The sequence below is a fragment of the Lepidochelys kempii genome, chromosome 16 (assembly GCF_965140265.1).
Source record: "Lepidochelys kempii isolate rLepKem1 chromosome 16, rLepKem1.hap2, whole genome shotgun sequence".
NCBI classification, from domain to species: domain Eukaryota; kingdom Metazoa; phylum Chordata; order Testudines; family Cheloniidae; genus Lepidochelys; species Lepidochelys kempii.
In genome coordinates this window covers 10,242,951-10,262,490 of record NC_133271.1, presented here as the reverse complement: position 1 = coordinate 10,262,490, position 19,540 = coordinate 10,242,951, and the positions used below count along the sequence as shown (strand labels likewise).

The following is a 19,540-nucleotide window of genomic DNA, read 5'->3' as shown; positions in this document are numbered from 1 at the left end:
GATGCCTTGATCAGATCACTTTTCAGCCACATTCTTGCTGGTTACTCAACTCCCAGGGGCTGTTCTTCCTGCCCATCCCAGTTCCAGAAACACTCCAAATTAGTACCTATGGGTCTTAGGAGGGAGTACAAATGTGCAGATGGGAGACTTTGGAAAGTCTTGTCTCTTGGCTGCTTTCCACCGCCTGCTGCTTCACCACATTCTCCCCGAGCTGCTCCCCAGTGTGTGGCTTTGGGAGGGCTGGGAGTTAAGATACAACTGGTTAAAGGTCAAGGAGCTTTTACACCGCTCAGCGGCCTGCCCAGCTTGTGCCTTTCCCAATGGAAGCAATGCAGCTGTTGTCGAGGGATCCCCAAAGATTGGGGGTTATTCCATAGGGAGGGTAGCGCTGAGCAGCAGGGATACAGAAAGAGCGGTGACAAAGACCTCGGATAGAGAGCTGAAGATGGTGTAAAGAGACAATCCAGTGTCCAGGAGCAGTTAGAGCCATAGGACTCTTTCCTCTGCTTGTTGTCTTTCATTAGACCCACAGGGAACTTCATTCAGTTTTGGAGAGGCCTGAACAGTGATTTATAGGAAACCCAAACCTGGGCATCAGCTTTCCCAGCAACCCGGACCCCTAATAGTGTGGGGCAGGGGGAGAGGGAGCAGAAGGGATGCACAGTTTAGGGTGTAGTTGCAACTCTAGTCCTTGGTTCCAGAAATGTATGTAAATATATGCCAAACAAAAAAAACCCTACCCAGGACGGACACACACACACACCCCATAAGCCATGGCAATAAAGTCAATAGCCACAAGAACTCCAGCTCTCATTGTCCCCTGGTTTTTAGCCTGCATTTTTGCTGAATTCTGTCAAGGGGAGGGGAAGTTGCACATGGGCTGACTTTGCATAGGCAACCCACAGAAAGAGGGGAAACATTCCAGAGCCAAGAAAGCCTTCAGAGGAAGGCTCTCCCCTCCTGCCTGCCAACTGGAAGGCCTCAGTAGTAGTAAGTGTTACTCACTTGGCTGAAATGCAACTCCAGCCCAACCCACCCTCATTAAACTTTACATTCCCTCCCTCTCCCCCTACAGCAGGGGCTCTCAACTGGTGGTGGCCCCGGGCCGCTTGCGGCCCAGTCAGCACATAGCTGCGGCCCATGTGACATCCTCAGGGCCATCCAGGTAGCATAGATATTGTGTGGATGCGGCTCACGTAACAGAGTTGCATATGCAGGCCACAGTGGTACATAAGCAGCGGTTCTCAGCTTGATAGGGAAGCTGACGCCCAGGCTTCAGCCTCATGTGAAGCCACCACGATGTTCTTCCAGAGCTCCAGCTGAAGTCCTCCCACCAGAAGATGGAAATTCAGGCTCAAGGGGTTCTCCTGAGCCCGGAGATGGGAACAAGAACTCCAGGGGCACCTTTGTACATCACAGGGGAGCAGAGAGCACAGGCTGTTTGTCTACAGTTCCCTTTTAAGTACTAGGCTGTCAACTGACTTCTAAACACACAAGGACAGGACCATCCTAGTCTACTCAGCCGTCCCTTCTAGGGTTCTTTTTTGCTCATCAGGAATAGCTTCTTATGTGCTTCAGCATCCAGGAAGGTGGGGGGCATTCCTCCCCGACAAAGCACAAAGCATGAGCATAGGCCAGGAAGAGGAACCTAACCCACTTCCTGATTATGGGTACGGGTATGCTTCCTGGCATGTCCTGAGGCACTGTACTCTGAATAACCCATAGAGTATTTCGAAGTCACACACCTTACTCTGGCACATGCAGAGGCAGGGATACAGAAGAGAAAAGTAGCCAAATGAACGGAAAATTGGAGATTCCTTCCTGTTTAGCTGTTTATAACATAGGTATTAAGAAAAGGAAGACTAGTGGCACCTTAGCGACTAACCAATTTATTTGAGCATAAGCTTTCGTGACCCACAGCTCACTTCATCGGATGCAGTGAGCTGTGGGTCACGAAAGCTTATGCTCAAATAAATTGGTTAGTCGCTAAGGTGCCATTAGTCCTCCTTTTCTTTTTGCGAATTCAGACTAGCACGGCTGCTACTCTGAAACCTGTCAATATAGGCATGGTCATCAGATAAAGAAGGGGACAGTTTGTCATGCTGGATCTGCCTAGGTATCAAGATAAAAAGCTGTATGGCTCGCACTGTGCACCCATAGGACAGAGGGGTGAGATAACCGGAGACACAGACACGTTATTTAAAGGGGAAGAGAAGACGTCAGCTTGCCAAAGCTTGAGAACTTGGACTGCAGAGCTCACCAACCGAGTTTGTTACACTGTCTGAACACAGAGCCAAGATGCAAATGGAAGCACAAACACACAATGCCAATCTAGTTTCATTCTCTACCACCTTTTCCCTTACAGCCTGTTTCTGCTGCAATCCATCCTCCACAGTCGTCCAGGTGGGATGAGTAACAGTGAGTCTGCAGTTCTAGCACATACCATTCATTTAACAGTGAACACCCAGCACATGCTGCCCTTAGCAAAGATCCTACACAAAGAGCGGTTTGTCCTTCCTCCCCACTCCTACTTCCTTATAGCCAGAAGATGGTTAACCATTTCAAAAGGGCCTGAAACTCATTATTTTGCCTTTGGCAGACAGTTGGGAATGTCGCACTACATAGCAGGCTCACACAATGAGTAGAAGTTATGCATATTCAAATCTACGGTTTGTTTCCACAGGACTGTACCTCAACTCCAAGCCAATGGCAAAGGGGACAGCAGCTGAGCAGGAGGTAACTAGATCTAGGAGTTGGAAAGCACAGCCTGCCTCATCAGAAGGCCTGCTTGGGAAGGCAGGGCAGAGCAGAACGGGAACAGATGGTCAGTGGAGTAATGCACCAATGGTTCACATGCAACACCAACAGACGCCAGCCATCGGCAGGTGGGATCAAACCTGGGACCTCTGGAGCGAAATGCATGAGCCTCTGTTGCAGGGGTCCCCAATGCGGTGCCTGCGGGCGCAATGGCGCCCGTCGGGGCAGTTGTGTGCGCCCGCAGGACGCCGTGCCGCCGAGCACGGCCGCCGGAGAACCGCCCGCTGAAATGCTGCCGAGAAGCCTTGCAGTTGCTCGGCAGCATTTCGGTGGTGCCGCTTCTTGGCGGCCGGGGTGTCTGGCACCCGCCACAGTCTTCTGGGAATAGGAATACGCTATTCCCCACAAAGGGTGGGGGCCACTGCTCTGTTGCATGAGCTAAAAGCCACATGACCCTTTGAGTCTGCTCTACAGCCCTAGCGCTCTCTAAGTGGTCTCGGTTTAGATGGGACAGAGCACCACACCCATGAGGTTGTGGGTTTTACACACACACGTGAAAAATTCATACCCCTTGAATGCTGTAGCTATGCTGACCTAACTCCTGGTGTAGGCCTGGCTGGGTCAATGGAGGGGGAGAAAAAACAAACAAACAAAAAACACAAACACACACACACACACACACTCTCCTGTGGATTAAACGACAGGGATGGAAAAATTCCGTCTCTGTAGGGAGCACGTACATGACGCTGCAACAGCACTCGGCACAGCCAGGGCCTCAGTGTCTGACACTTCCTGGGTGACAGCAACTGATGGTGCCACTGTGGTTTTGAGATGCAAGAGACAATAATACAGCTGGATGTCATGGAGATGACTACCTGGTACTCAGCTGTGAATTTCTAGTCGAAATAGCACTAAGCCTCTTTCCATAACTGTACTACAAATTTGCAAGACAGCCGAATAAGTGACAGGTGTGTGGGGAGAGAAGTGAAGTGACTAATGACTGCTTTAGAAGGCAGTTGAATAGCAATAAATCGCTAAACCATCTTATTACTCAACAGATCTGCTCCCAGTGCATTTTTGAGACGCATCTGCTGACTTTATGACAAAACCATTTGCTTTTGCTTTTTACGCCAGCTAGCCCTGCAGAACCAACACAGCTACAGGCGAATAAGCTGCATTCTGTTCTTCATCATGCATCTAACAAACCGATGGGTAAGTGCCAACTGCAAAAAAAGCCACCACAGACCACTATTCCTGGCAATGGCAGGCAAGCCTCAAAGTGCCCAGCTTGACCCTCAGATCTCAAGTGGAGTCTACAGGGCTGGCAGTTGACACACAAACATCCACCCTGTGTGATCTGAACAGGTGTGCAACATTTAACTCTGGACCACTAAGATGACAGCTCTACAAGTTCAGTCATTTTTCAGTTTATGAAAGCGTGAACTCAGATCAATATTTTTGGAGTTATGAATAATGGTACCTACGCTAAGACTTTTTCCTCTATGAAGTTTGCCTGTGAGGGACATCATTTTAAAATGGCTGCTTTATTTTTATTTATTTTTTTAAAAGAAATGGACTTTTTGCTGAAATGTTTGTTCCTGTTCCAGTGTGGAAAATAGACCGGCACTTTCAAAATCCTCCAGCACAAAGATTGGCAAGAAAGACAGATGCTGGCAGGGGAGACTAGTGTCCTAGCACAAGTAACATGCTCTGGGCAGGGGCAGGGGCAAGCCCTCTATCCAACCCCCGACTCCCTCCTCCCTTACTGCACTGCCTGGAGCGCTGGTGGCACGGCTGCACTAGGATAGGCAGCCGCGCAGCACAGAGAACCGGGTCAGGCCGGACTCTGCAGCCCCGCTGCCCAGAGCATTGCGCTCGCGGTGGCAGGGCTGAGGGGGACAGCCTCCCGGGCCAGGAGCTCAGGGGCTGGGCAGGACAGTCCCGCAGGCTGTAATCTGCCTACCTCTGCTCTAGGGAAATGAGCAAAAGGGATGGGAGGCAGGAGGTCACGAGTGCTACATTCACCTAAAATGACTGCCCAAGCCTCAGTACTAAGTCGTATTTAAAAAGCACTGTACAGCATTATTTATGCCTGAGGACTAGGCAAAGATCACTGACAGATCTTTGTCTATTCCAATGTCCAATAAAAGACATTACTTCACCCACCGTGGGACCAACATGGCCACTACAATGCTGCAAACATGACGACACACCCATGGTTACACAGCAGAGTCCATATGTAATCTGGTTCTTATACCCAAGTCCCTGTAATGCCGAATCTGCCAATCCACGTCACCAGTTCCAAGCAAGTGACTTGACCTTTCACCTCAGTTTCCAAATCTATAAAAATAGGGAGAATATTCAACTCCTCTATAGGTAGCTGAGCACACCTTCCAATACCTTTGACAGGTATTCATGCACTGGCTGTTTTTTAGCTGCCTTGCTCAGACAGTCCTTTCTACTTAGCAGATTAAACAATGAACAAATTGTAGGAAAAAGTCACCAAAACTAGGATCTGACTTTACCTTTCTCTAGCACTTTCTGGTACATCCCAAAGCCCCTTACAAATTCAACACAGACACCCCTGTGAGCTCTGTATTAAGTGCACAGAAAAGAAGGATGAAGTGAAAGACAGGCCATAAGGTCTGTTATCACAGCTGTTGAGCACTTCCAGCTCCCCATGGTTCTGAACTGGAGTTGTAAGCACTCAACACCTCGGAAGATAAATCAGGTCTTAAGTGAATCTGTGGCCACAGCTTGTCTGTGGCCACAGCTTGGGACAGACTCCAGGGAGTTCTGACTCCCAGGTGCCTCCTATCCTTGGTCAATGTTAGCTGAGACACAGTTACCCAACTTTAGAGATTTTAAGGACACTGGCTGGGCTTTTCAACTGAGCCCAAGAAGCAGGGCACCCACCCCTCAGTGAAACTCAATGGGAACTGGGCAGCTAACTCTTCAGCTGCTTTGGAAATCCAGGCTTAAGTCTCTTTGCTCATTCTGGAGACATTAAAAAAATCTGAGCTTTGTCATGACTTCAACAGTCCATTCCCCATCTGTGCCAGGGATTTGCATTCCTTCCTCCACCCCACAGGTTAGTGCAGGGGAGCCCTAATTTAGAGGCTCCAAGGATCCCAAGGGCCACACTGTTTTCCTCTACTTTGAGTGAATCAGGACAGAAGTGCAGGTATGATGGTTCCTCCCTCGACAACGATTCAAAGATTAAACAGAGGGCAAGTTTCACAGGCAATGCACATCCCCAACAGGCAGTTCTGCCTTCTCTTGGTGTTTGTGGGCTTCAGTCTCCCCAGTCTTTATTCCAACAAAACGGGAGGATGCCTGATGGCAACAGCACTGCTAGGACAGAATGTATTTGCTTATTTTGCCTGAATCCCTCAATTGAACTTCTGCGGTTGGGACACTGCAAAGTCGCACAATCCATGCAGCTCACTTTCCCTATCTACTGCTACATGGTTAAGCTTTTCCAAAGCAGCAGACAGTCATTCAGATGCAGGATCCTCACAGAAATCACTGGCATGAAAGGAAAAAAAAAACCCACCACGCTCCAATGCTCAGACTTTAACCTGTAACCACTTTAAAGTGGCTTAAATGGAGTCTTAAGCCAGCCAAAAGCCCTACAGTCCACGTGCAGAAAGCATCCAGCTCTCAACTCACTTAAGGCTGTTTTACCTGGAGTGCTTTGTAAAGCCCTTTGGGATTCGGCAGCCCAGATATTCACCAGCCTGCTGTATGCACTGTCTGGCTTTGTTCTGGGCCATTTCCAAGGGAGACAGGGGGGCTTTTCCTACTCTTCCCCCCCATGCTGTATGTGGAAAACAAAAGTGTGATTCAATCCACTCCTCCAGCCTATTGATCCATGTGCCAAGCCAACAGGAAAGTAACCCTGATGGTTCCTCTTCACCCCTGGGTCTGGGCTGGAGAGAAGTTTATCCCAAGAAACACTGCAGGATATAGCTGACCTTTCTCCAGCATGTGCTAAAAGCTCTGCTTGCAAACTGCCGACTTAGCAAAAGCTGTCAGTCCTGTTTTACTGCCTCTTGTCCATTTCCTACTAGGAGATGAGGCCTCTGAAGGCCCATTAGTTTGTTTCCTTGCCACACACAACACACTTCAGTATATAAGTTACAACTTGATACGCTGCTGTGGCAGGTGAATGCTGGTACCGATCGGTTTCAATGGAAGCCTAGATACAGCGTGAATTATTTGTGGTGTACTGACCTATTTAGTGGCTGAAAGGCAGCATTCATTCAAACGCAGAGTCCCTGGAGCACACTCAAGTCATTCTGACTTGTGGCAGGAATATATGCCAGGAGCTCACACACACACACTGGGTGTGCATCTGCTGAGCGAGGGAAGCATTGCAGGGACTCCGTTCTTACAACAATTCTAGCACTGCTACAGGGACTCCCCACACCTCATCCCCATGGTTAGGGCCAGTGCATTCTGCGGTTCCTGAAGCAACCTTTCTAGAAGATCCAGCACTGAAGTGGCAGGCAGGGCCTTTGTAGTTTCTAAAGACACTGTGCAAAAAACAGGTGTAGCTGCAACACCCGTCGACTGACTGCACCAGAGAGAAACCACTGTACACTGCATTGGTCCTAACCAGGCATGAGCTAGAGACGTTGGCCCAGATGTTGCAAGCAATGTCTGAAAGCCACTTGAGGCAGGTGCTGTCTTGTACTGGGGTTCCAAGGCCTTTCTGCATAGTGTAGACAAGGCCTAGCCATCTTGCGTATAGCCCAGCTAACGTGAAGTCACCTGTACTTTGCATGCAGCTGAGCCAGTTTCAATATAGGGGTATTTCAGGAAATGGAGGCATTAGGTATCTGGTTGGCGCACACATGCGGAACCTACATCATAATAAAAAACCTGTCCAAAAAGGTATCCAAAGGGAAGGACCCTTCCAACTAATCAGACAGTTCTCCATTCACCCATATCCCCTTCCCTTGTTGATCTTACCTTTATCCGCCAGCGAGAGTGTGCTGTTAAAGTACTGCTCCTCCACAGTCCACGCGGTGTCATTGACCTTGTTGGACACGCCGCAAGATCCAACGCAGCTCACTTTGATAGCTGGGGGGGTGAAAAAAAAACAAAAACAAACACACATCTACATCAATACTGGAGTAGAGTTTTCAGTGGTCTTCCCAGGCTAGCAAAAGAAGCGTACAGGTCCCATCTCTGGTCTCATCCTGCTGCCTCCTGTGGGCTTCCTTCTCCACAGAGACACAGCCAATTTACTTACAAGTAGCGCATCTGTGCACTAGTTGCGGATGACAGTGCCCCTTTTAAACACACACACACACACACAGGGTGGGGAGTGGAGAGGAGACCGAGGTCAGTGGCTCTCAGTTCAAAGGGTATTTGTCTCCCTTTACTCAAAAGTTATTGCTCAAAATGCAGCATCTCTCTCCAGCAAGCCAGGGCATTTTCTAAGATATTCTCATCACACTTGCTAGGCAAGTTAAAAGCTTCTGGGTAAGATTTTAAGAGCAACTAGGAGCTCAAACCTCCTAGAAAAAAAAAAATCAGTGGGACTTAGGGTAAAATTTTCAAAGACCCCTGTCTCCCTTTTTCTCTAGTTCCCCTCCCCTTCAGTTCAACTAATCCTCCTCAAACACTCCCAGACACCAGGTAACTTGTGGTTTCAGCCCCAATGCCTGTGCACAAGCAGAGCAACCACTGATCCAAAGGTTGGTCCTTCTCAGTGCCAGAAGGGCCTGTTAATGCAGCGAAGGGAGCAGAGAGCGGCAAGAACTCCACAATCCTCAAACACCTCAGGGAAAAGGGTTTTGTCTCCTTTCACTTAGGGAGACAGATGCACCAAGCCCACCAATGGCTCCCTTGGCCCCTGCACAGCAAGGTCAGTTCACACACTAACCTAGCAGTCATATGAACAAAGGAGAACTATGACACCATCTGGCCTCCCTGTTCTCAAAGGGGGGCAGCACCACCACTCGCTCAGCGGGACTGTTTGGGGGACAGGAGCCGAGATGGTCTGTATAGGGACTTCCAGAACTCACTGTCCTGTCGGAGCATCTCACAAACATTAATGGATTTTACCCTCACCACAGGCCTGTGGGAGAAGGGGAAGGGTTCTCTCCATTGCAGAGATGAGGAATTGAAGCACAGGTAGATGAAGAAGCTTCCTCAAGATCATGCAGGGACTCTACGGCAGAGCAAGGAACTGAACCTGGGTCTAATCCCACTCCAACATCCTAGCTGCTAGAGCAGAGGTTCCCAAACTTTACTTCAGCGACCCACCAACCACACAGCCTATTTTGTGATCCACACTGGGTCCAAATTCATGGGGGCTCCCCCAAAGCCACAGGCCAGTGTCCTTCTCCTCACCCCACTGAGGGGGCACCAACCACCCACAGCAGCACTCTCCGCCCCTGCACTGTGGGCCTAATCCCAGCCCAGAAGGGAGGCTGAGGTGGGTGGGGTTGAGCAAGTAGCATTGTGAGCCTGGTGCCCAGTTTGAACTACTTGGTGAGGGGGAGGATGACGAGAATCAGGGCCAGCCCCATGGCACAGGAGTTTCCACTGGAGGATGTGTGCAGGATGGGCTTGCTCTCCACCCCCCCACCTCCCTGAGGCCACCTGTCTGCACCTGGCCTATGACCCACCGAAAACCTTCCCCACAACCCACCATCTTGGAAATGCTGCACTAGACCATCCTTCCCACCCTGGTGGTGCTGCCCAGTACCAGTAGGGCTCTGAAAGCACATCAAGCCTTCCCCTTCTATTAGGGAAAGGGAGCAGGGGTGGAAAAGTCTCATGCAGGCAAGTTAACATCCAGCACAGCACCAGACATGATGGCTGGCCAGACTAACCAGTGAAGCCACACAGGAAGTCACTAGCGGAGTTGGGAAGGAGCCTGGGTCCAATTCATAGTGCCTCCCCATGGTGGAGTTTTTCATGACCTTTTCACCCAAGGCAGAAATCCTTTTTTGCTAGGCTGCAGAAAGGAAACATGGAGCATTCTTAGGGGCAGTAAAAATCATGACTGAACACTCTGCAATTCTGGTTTTTCGAAAAGCACTCTGGAGAGGGAGGGAGTTTTCCTCACTGCTGATCCCTTACAGCTCACTCACACCCCAACAGTTCAGACAGCCAGAAGACAGTTCCCTAGCAAGTGAAGTAAGCGGCTGTGTTTACCTTGGCCTCTCTTGAAACAAAGGCTGGTGCTTTGTGCCTTTTGTAAAAGGTTTTGTCAAGTCAAGAGCCCTTGTGAGGAGTTGCAGGAAGGGTTGATCAGAGGCTAGGGCAGAACACTGAACAAGCCTAAGGGCGTGGCTACAGCACATTAAAGCAGCCCCGGGCGCCCTAGCTCACTTCCTGTCCACACTGGCAAGGCACGTAGAGCACTCCTGGTACTCCACCTCGGCAAGAAGATTAACGTTTGCTGCGTCTTGGCTGGAACGCCTGGGCTTCAGTGTGAATGAGGTGTTGCATTACTGCGCTCTGATCAGCCTCCGGAAACATCCCATAATCCCCTTGGGTCAAGTGGCCACTCTTGTCATTGTTTTTTAATCGCTGCAGGAATGCGGAAATGCCCTTTGAAAGTTCCCATTTCTGACAGCCGCTGCTTATCTGCTCTGAGACAAAGCAACCATTCGTGTGGAATGGTGTGTGCACGCGTGTGTGCGAGAGACAGACACACGGGGGGGGGGGTCTGCTGCTGTCTGAACTTACAAGACAGCATGCTGACATGCTCTCAGCCCCCCAAAAACCCACTCTCTCCCCCCACATACACAGACGCTCCCTGTCACACTCCACCCCCCCATTTGGAAAGCAGGTTGCAGTCACTAGCATGCTGGGATAGCGGCCCATGATGCACCGCTCCCAATGCGGCTGCAAATGCGGCCCCGCCAGTGCGTTTGAAGCAGCCAGTGTGGACAGCTTTCCCTACTGCGCTCTCCAAAGGCGGATTTAACTCAAAGCGCTCTACATCTGCAAGTGTAGCCATGTCCTAACACCAACAAGTCCTCTCACCACCGGGTTTATTGATCTGCCTATGTAGGGAGTAGACCCTGGGCTTTACAACACAGCTATGGCTGGCCCAATTTGGTGTTTAGTATGCACCAATTGAGCACCACCCCAGTCCTTGAAGAAAGTAACCATGCTGGAGGCCTTCTCTACAGGATTCTAGCAGAATAGCTTCACTTGTTCACAGCTACGCTCAGAAGTCCCCAGCTGCACTATGGACATAACCTGATCTTTCCCGGGTTATAGTATAATTAGATCCCTGTTTCTAGGCCAAGCTTCTGGGCATCATCTCTGAGATCAGAGACTCTTTAAACCAAAACATTTTCACTTTGGGCTTTTGGCAGTTATTCCTTCTGGGCGGCTCTGACAGAAGTCAGAGCAGTTAGTCCTGCAAAGTCATAGCAGAGCTGGAATCAAAGTATGGCTTTATATCCTGAACCATGGAGAGAGTCAGACATGTAAAATGAGCCTGTTATACAGTGATGGTCCTCCTACAGCAGGAGCGGTACCTCTCTCTGCTGGGTGGAAGGGTGTACATGTAGACCCTGATACAAGTTGATGGGACCAGAACTACATCCAGTGTCTTCATACAGTCCTCTCCTGGTTTTCCCCGAGTTCCCTGGCAGAAACTTTAGCTCTTTTTTGGGGTCCTCATCCTCCCCCACTCTGAGGCTTCCACAGAGTTCCTCCTTTGGCAGCCTCTCTGGATGACCCACTGATTGGAAGTAACAGAAGCCACTAAGTAGCTGACTCAGATCTACCCGGCCCTACCTGAAGGGTCTCCCTTCATCCAATCTTGCATCTAAGCCTGCCTCTGACTTCTCCTGCCAGGGGGAGTCTTGTCATCGTCACTCATCTTGGCCTAAACTTACTTCCCTTCCACTGTTGTGACCTCACTATCCTCCCTGCCACACAGGCCCATAACCTGGGAGTTCTCCTCAGCTCCTTCTCCTCACACAGCCAAGCAAGCAGTGTCCAAATCTTGCTAGAACACATTCCAGGTCCATGCAGCTAGATTTCTCAGTCGGGTTCTTCAACATTCACCTTATTGCTGTAGCCTCCTACCCAGTGTCCCTCACACCTGTGTCATACCCTCCAGCCTACAGCTCTGGAGATCGTCTCCTTGGGCAGTCCTCTGACCACACCATTCACTTGGAATCATTGCCTTCCCCATTGCACTGGGTTCAGTTTTCTCCCCCATTCAGACTCAAGGTGCCAATTTACTCCATAAGGTTCCTTGTGCCTGCAGTGCTGTAGTCATCATAGAAGGAAGCAAAGACCCACTGGTTACCATTTTTTTCCTGCATTGACCAGTAGCTAGACAGAATACGTTCTACCCCCCTCCCACCCCCACCCCAATACTGCATGGAGATTGGCATGTGTACGTAACATGACTGACTTAATCTGGAAGGAGTTCTTTATAGAACACCACAAAGAGCAATTCTTTTTAAGAGTCAATGCAATATAGAGTCCAACGCTTTATACTTCCCTTCCTAGCTCAGAGGCAAGGCCTTCTGTAAAAGGCTACCAGACGGGTTTGAGGAATGCCTTCCCACTACAATACTTCCTAAGCAGGTGGCCAAATGAGAGACTAAGTTCTCCGGCCATCAGTTGTGATTTTGCTCAGTGGTGCAGACACCCAGACAGCCCCCAGCCTCTGAGCCGGTGTGTCACCTGACAGGCCCACATTAGAAATTAATGGGAAGCGCGCTTCCAAATTGGCTTGGCAGCTTTGGAAAAAATCCAACCCTTCAGCCCTAGCAGGAGGGGGTGCCCACAACGAGGAAGGGAATTCAAGGCTCAGCTACAACCCATCACTGTTCACCAGGGCAGATACCAGAAAGAACAACAGAGGGAAGCCCAGGTTTACTGCAGTCAGGACTCCCAAGCACACCAACCAGATGTCAAGTCACTCAGCCTTTGCTCATCATTAGCGGAATTCTTCCACTCCAAACATAGCTGCCACTGTCTCTGGGTTTAGTCCTTCCCACAGGGGGAAGCTCACACCAACTGCTTAGCCAGCCCATCTGTCACAGATGAACTGTTCTGAAACCCAGCCAGCTCCTCTCCCAGCGCAGTTACATTTCCCCCTCCACAAGATAGTAATTTTCCTGTCAAATTCTTAATCTTTACAGTCCCAAAGGACACCTCAGGCTCTCAACAGGAAACCTCCATGGGCCACTTCAGATGTTCTTAAGCAATCAGCATCTGTTGCAATGCCCAGTTGCAGAGCATTACTGCCTGCCTGCTCTGAGGGCACTCTGCAAAGTTTTTATCCAGGCACAGATGCATGCATGCGGAACACAGGGGACACAGCCAAGCTTGCAGTGTTTGCTTTAGTCTAGCGCATAGCTGGGGATGCTTGCTTGATCTCCCTTATCACAGGCCAGAACCAGGTTGTCTTTGGCACCTAAGGACTCCTTGGCTTTCTGTCAAGGAAATGGGAGCAAGTCTGTGGCCCAGCTGGGCCACTGGACTCAACTATCTGCCATTCATTCAGTTTTCTGTCGTTCCAGTGGAATCCTGTCACAGTCTCTATTGCAGCCACGTTCCTTTGAGTGCGCTAGACCCACACGCACTGCAGGAAGAGCTGTTAGACAGCAGGGTTTCCAGATCACCTATGGGCACTGGCATTTCAGTGCCAGCTTGCTCAGCTTAGGATTGGCTCACCAAGGCCTAAAATCCCTTGCCTCGAGCTGAGCAGCAGTTACACAGGTGGGAAAACCCTCCTGCCTTTGAAAGAGTAAAAAGGAAAGCTACAGCTGTCCTCCTCCTTTAAAACCAAATTCCCTAATGAGCAGTAGGGGCTGGGGGAGGACAGAAAAAGGCTTTGGACAGGTAACTGTGCACCCCCTATATTGTCAGCTCTCATGATTTTATCGGGACTCTAGCGATGTGGGATGTTTTAACCGGTCTTGTGAAGACCGGGTGCCCCCTCCGGAATTTTCCCTTACTCAAAATGGCTACTGTGTCCCATTACTCTCAGTGGGACTGAAGCCAGCAACATAACCACTATGTCCCTATGTGCCTGCTTGTGGAAGTGATGCTGCCCTTAATAAAGTTTACGGTGGGAGGTGGCAGCGTGGATGAAATTGGACAGCTGCCACTCTATGGCTCGGGGGGGGCTGGACAGCAGAGACACTGTGACTGGTGGACGGGAGTGGGAAGGAGAGGGGCCTAATATAGGGGAGGTAGGACGGGGGGAGAAGAATGTGAGGGGGCAGGAGGTGTTCAGGGAAGCGCTGCTTCTTGCTAAAGGTTAAGCCATTCTCATGGTTTTTAGGAGATACCCCCATGCATAGCAATGATTGATAGGCGTTCAAAGTTCGCTCATGTGTATCTCTAACTCATCAACCCCGTACCAGCGTGATGCATTACTCAGCTCCATGGTTCTCGTGTTATTTGCTATCCAGCCCTTCTTTTATCAAAAAAAATATGCCAGGAGTACTCAAGGCAGAACCAGGAAACCTATGGCAGTCTCCCTATCTCAGAGGGGAGGGGGAGGGGAAGCAGAGTCTCCATCTGAGCAGCCAGGGAGAGGCATGCCTTTAAATTTGACTTTTCAACCTGAAATCACTCGCAGGCAGAGGAGTAAAGGGGAGTTCGAGTCAGACTCAATGCTATTGGATCGTTTTGGGGGTGGGCTGACTCATGATTTTTAATCTCGAGAGGACGATACTGGATCTGTAGCACCCCAATAGAAGTTCCACTGGGTCACTGCCTAGGGACGGAGAGGAAGGCGGGCAGTCATGTCCTGGGCACAGAAGTGGCTATTTCTCACTGCTATACCACTGGGATTAGCATCCCCCCTTCGGCAGTGCTGTACGGGAGGGGCATGCATGGGTGCAGAGGCTCCAAACGTTCGGCCTGTGTGTACTTCCTGGGGAGAGGAAGGAAGTGGGTAGTTTCCCCCTCATACTATCCAATTTCAGCTATTTGAGCCACACTTACAACAAGCAAACAGAAGGGGTTGTCAGTAAGTTGGTCACTCTAAAGTGACACCAGCAGCCCCATATTTCTGCACTTTCCTGTTCCACTGGGTGGACTTGATATTCCAATAGTAAGAGCTCCAGGGTTCAACAGAAACAAGAGACATCCAAGCCTCCCACCCCCCCCAATGTACATAGAGCAAAATCCAGAAGTACCCTGCGCTTGCAGTACAGCCAGGCCTATGAGATGGGCAGCCGCATCTGCATGCGCCCAGTGATGCCCCACGTTATGGGTCTACGGGATGCAAGTAGGAGAATCGAGTGATGGCGAGATGAAGGCAGACAGATCGGCCACATCCAGCTGTGTATTAAAGGTAAACCGAGTCAGCAGAGGAGCCTGAGCACATTGGCCTCCCCTCCAGGTGATTTAAGAGAGCAGCCAAGTCCTGTTCAGAGCTCAAATTGCTTTTCTCTGTCGATTCAGAGCGTGGCAGCGTCTACCCTCAGGAAAGCTCCCTTTCCATCGTAGGTGGGAGAAAAGCAAGGACAGACACACATGCGAATGAGACACTGCGTGGCACTCTCCCCTACAGGAGAGGGCAGGGAAGCATAGCAAGCAAGGCAGAGGGCTACGATTTCTTCTGCTTCCCACAGCTCTAACCGGATGTTGCCAATGTGCACAGAACATCACCTGCTGTCCTGCATGAGGAGTGAATACAACGCTCAGCAGGACATTCTGCAACAAAATAAAATCCAGAAGGTCGCAACCCCTCCCCTTGCCCCAGCTACTCTGAAACACCTCAGAGAGACAAGTCTTCCTCCTACACCCACTTCTTTGTGAAGAAGCATCCCCATGACAATGGGGCTAGAAGTCAGGAGACCAGGGCTCTGTTCCCAGCTCCACCACTACCTTGCTGTGTGACCTTGGGCAAGTCACTTCCCTGCCATGCCCTGTTTCTCCACCCACCCTTTGCTTGATTTGAAGCTCTTCAGGGTAGTGAGGAGCTCTCTGGGTGTCTGCACAGCACCTAACAGGGGCCCCAATTTTGACTGGAGACAGGGTGCCATTTAGGGAGAGCAGGTAGTTCCTCGCTGAGTTTCATACCACGTTTGGGTATGAAGTTTGCAGTAGGAGGGAAGATGCTCTCCCTGTCCCGCAGTCCCCCATGGAGCCACTGCTAGCTGCTCTGCTAGGGACTGGGAGCCTCCCTCCTGATCTGGGTGGGGGTTGATGTCAGGAATGGCCTCCATCATGTACCTGGGTGGAGCACCTCTTTCTCCAGCCCTTGCCCTGCTGAGGTGCCTGGCAAAGCCCCTAGCTACCCACTCCCTGTACCCTGAGCTACCCCCTCTTCTGGCACACAGCACTACCCCCTGCCTGCACCCTCCCCAGTTTTCAAACTTTGAGCTGAACCCTTCCCCTTTGTGAGTCTGGTGCCCCCCCCCCAACCCTACAGGCTGGGTGCCCTGCTGAGGTGAGTCAGGGGATGGAGGTGGTGCGGTCTCACCAGGCCCCAGCACATGGAGCTGGCCCAAGAAGTCAAACTATGCCAGGGGGGGCAGGAGAGAGGAGATAGCAGCAGGTGCTCTGGGAAGCTAGTGATTCAGCTTTGTGACATGGAGATTTATTTGAACACCAGCCAATTTTAACTTTGGGGCCCAGTTCTCATCCTCCCTCCATTAGAGGACAGAGTCAGCCGAGCACCACGGTTTAATTAGATTCTCCATGTGTGTACACACACCCCCTGCAGCTTGAGACCAGGAATTCCTCCCACGTATCTGCAGCTGGACCCCAGAGACGAGCTTTCAGAAGAGTCAGTCGATAGCGGAAGGCACCAAAAATAGCCATAGCCAAGCCAAGCCCTCCCTTCCTAAAGAGGAAGGAGATAATTATCCTGAGCACCCACGCCCCGATCAATGAATAAAGTGGGAGGAAGCTCCTTCATAACCAACACAATGCTGGGGATAGCAACAGTACATCCGGGCCCCACATGCGCTAAGACTGGGTTTTATAGCAAAGGGGGGTGTCAGTAAGTTGGTTTTTCACCCCACTCCAGTCCCAGTAGGGTCATAAGAGCAAATTAAGTGCTAGCACAGGCTGTTTTCAGCCCTTGAGCACCATTACAGCCTGTGTGACCGCCTGGCTGGGGCGACACGAGAGGAGAGTTCTCTGCCCAGCTTGGGCCAGCTGGGCAGCGTGGGGCAAGTAACATTGCCTCTGGTGACCCTTTCCATCCTTAGCTTGCCTAGTGAGACTGAGCTCTGGGGGTGGGGGGGCGGCAGTGTGATCTCAGTTGGATCCTCTAGACTCTTGTCTAGTACAAGACATTTGTCCCTCTCTCTACACTAGCAGCTGAAGAGCCACGTTTGGCACCAGTTGATGGGATTGAAGTGGGAGGATGATTGACAGAGGACGTTACTGACCTGTCATTGCCAGCAATGGGTCAATTATCTAGCATGGCCAAGGCACAACAGAGATGTGTCTCTCACACACACACCCCCACCCCTGCACCACCTCCCAAGAGTGAGCGTCAGGGAGCAGAGCTGGCTTCAGACAAAATAAGAAGCCCACACCAATTTGCTGAAGTGGAGGCACAAGATTCTGTATTCCAAGACATGCAGCAGGTTAGAAAATGCCACAAAGGTCTCAGCAAGTTCCTGTAACAAGCAGCATGTGTATCAACCTATCAGCAGGTTGAAGGATTCATCTCAGAGACAGAAGTCAAAGCTCAAGTGCGCTCGGAGTTCTTGCTGGCCTTGTTGGGTGTATGGTAGGCCCCAGTATTGTACGGAGGGGAAATAGATGGTTGGAATTTAATTGAGGACTCTGGGTGTCCATCTGCCAGCACTAAGACAAGACAAGACTTTGGAAAGTTTGTGAAGAACTACAAAATCTCTAGGTAAAAAATTAGTTACTTTTAGTCTCTGCTCAATGTGTAGAAGAAAATTAAAATAGAGTGCATCTCGAAAGGTCAATGGAAACTTCATTAGTAGCAGAACACAAAGGGGACTAACTTTCAAAGGTGAAAAGCACCTTCAGTTCCCACAGATTTAAAAAAAATCCAACACCTTCATGTTGGAGGAGCAAGGAAATCTATTGGAGAGAGGGCTGGGAAGTCTCAGTGGAAGAGCTGGCAACCTTAGCTTCATACTTTAGCAATTTATGCAAATTTGGGAAAAGAGACACTCCCAATTAACCAATAGCTACTAATTAATGTTTAGCTGTCCCCACCCTGCTGGGGCTGTCCTATCAGTTCTTGTATGGTTTTATATCTATCTATATATATATATATACACACACACACACAAAAAAGTCCTATGTACTGAAACATTAGAGCAAGTCATCTGAGCAAGATGAGAGGAAAGGGTAAGAGGCAGTACTTTGGTTTTGCAAAACCAAGAGTGGTTTGGATCCAGATTCTAATTTAGCCTACCCTTCATTTACAAGGGGATGGGATCATTCCTCCACTTAAAAGCATGCTCTTGGAACAGGGTTTTTGATTCTACAAAATGGGGCAGACATGCTTAAGACTATGTCAGGGGTCCATGGTGTAACCAGGCCCCTGGCATGGCTATTTGTAATATAGAAGGGGATTTAGATTCCACTGGTCTGGAATAGATACTTGTCACCCACACTGATTACAGCATTAAAAAGGGTGGGAGAACTTGAGTTGCGGTAACTGAACTTTGATCATTGTGACAAGAGGGAGAGCACGCTTCCCAGGAGCTGGAGTTGTGTCAGATGCAATCATGTGAATCATGGCTGAAATAAGAAAAAGGAGTACTTGTGGCACCTTAGAGGCTAACCAATTTATTTGAGCATAAGCTTTCGTGAGCTACAGCTCACTTCATCGGATGCATACTGTGGAAACTGCAGAAGACATTATATACAGAGACCATGAAACAATACCTCCTCCCACCCCACTCTCCTACTGGTAATAGCTTATCTAAAGTGATCACTCTCCTTACAATGTGCATGATAATCAAGGTGGGCCATTTCCAGCACAAATCCAAGTTTAACCAGAACGTCTGGGGAGGGCGGGGGGGGGGGTAGGAAAAAACAAGGGGAAATAGGCTACCTTGCATAATGACTTAGCCACTCCCAGTCTCTATTTAAGCCTAAATTAATAGTATCCAATTTGCAAATGAATTCCAATTCAGCAGCTTCTCGCTGGAGTCTGGATTTGAAGTTTTTTTGTTTTAAGATAGCGACCTTCATATCTGTAACTGCGTGACCAGAGAGATTGAAGTGTTCTCCAACGGGTTTATGAAATAGTTCTCTAGTCATAGAAGTGTTCAGAGACAAAAACACCCTATCACCCGTGGGAGAACACTGTTCACAAAGCGATCTCTCCATGTCCAACCGGTCTTCAGCCTCTGAGGAAAGACAAGCCTGGGGGGAGCTTAAATTCAGAACTCTGCTGAATCATGGACAAACAGAAACCCTGGATGTATGGCTTATTACAACAATCTGTAACTCACTAGCCGCCCTTTTCAGCCTAGGACTGCAGAGGTGTTACTGGGCCACTCTACCTTGAGCAGCCCCTTAGAATATGTGCTAATTACTTCTGCTAAACAGCCTGTTCCACCCTGCATTTAGGAGTACATTTCCCAGACCTGAAGAAGAGCCCTGTGGGGCTTGAAAGCCTGTCTCTACCCCCAGCAAAAGCTGGTTCAATAGAAGATATGACCTCAGCTACCTTTTCTGTCTTCTCAGAGTCAGACAGTTTATAGTCTAACGACAACATTAAGTTGTGGCTCCGACTCAGGCTACTTTTACCCCCCCCCCAATTGACCTTGACACTTCTGCTCAGAACCAGTCATGCTCTCTGCGCCTAGTGTTTGAA

General features: G+C 49.8%; 1 protein-coding gene across 3 annotated transcripts in view; it reads right to left on the bottom strand.

The window, feature by feature from the left end:
* Window positions 1-19,540, bottom strand: part of ARRDC1 (arrestin domain containing 1) — a 68,658-nt gene that overhangs the window by 32,352 nt on the left and 16,766 nt on the right. For 2 of the 3 annotated variants that reach the window (XR_012155215.1, XM_073313931.1), the window contains exon 2: window positions 7,735-7,845. The exons of the other annotated variant lie outside the window; for it this stretch is intronic. Coding sequence is in view for 1 of the 2 variants with exons in the window: in XM_073313931.1 (XP_073170032.1) it covers window positions 7,735-7,845 (111 nt within the window). In the remaining variant the exon portion in view is untranslated. The remainder of the gene's footprint in view (window positions 1-7,734; window positions 7,846-19,540) is intronic. 3 annotated transcript variants of the gene reach the window in all.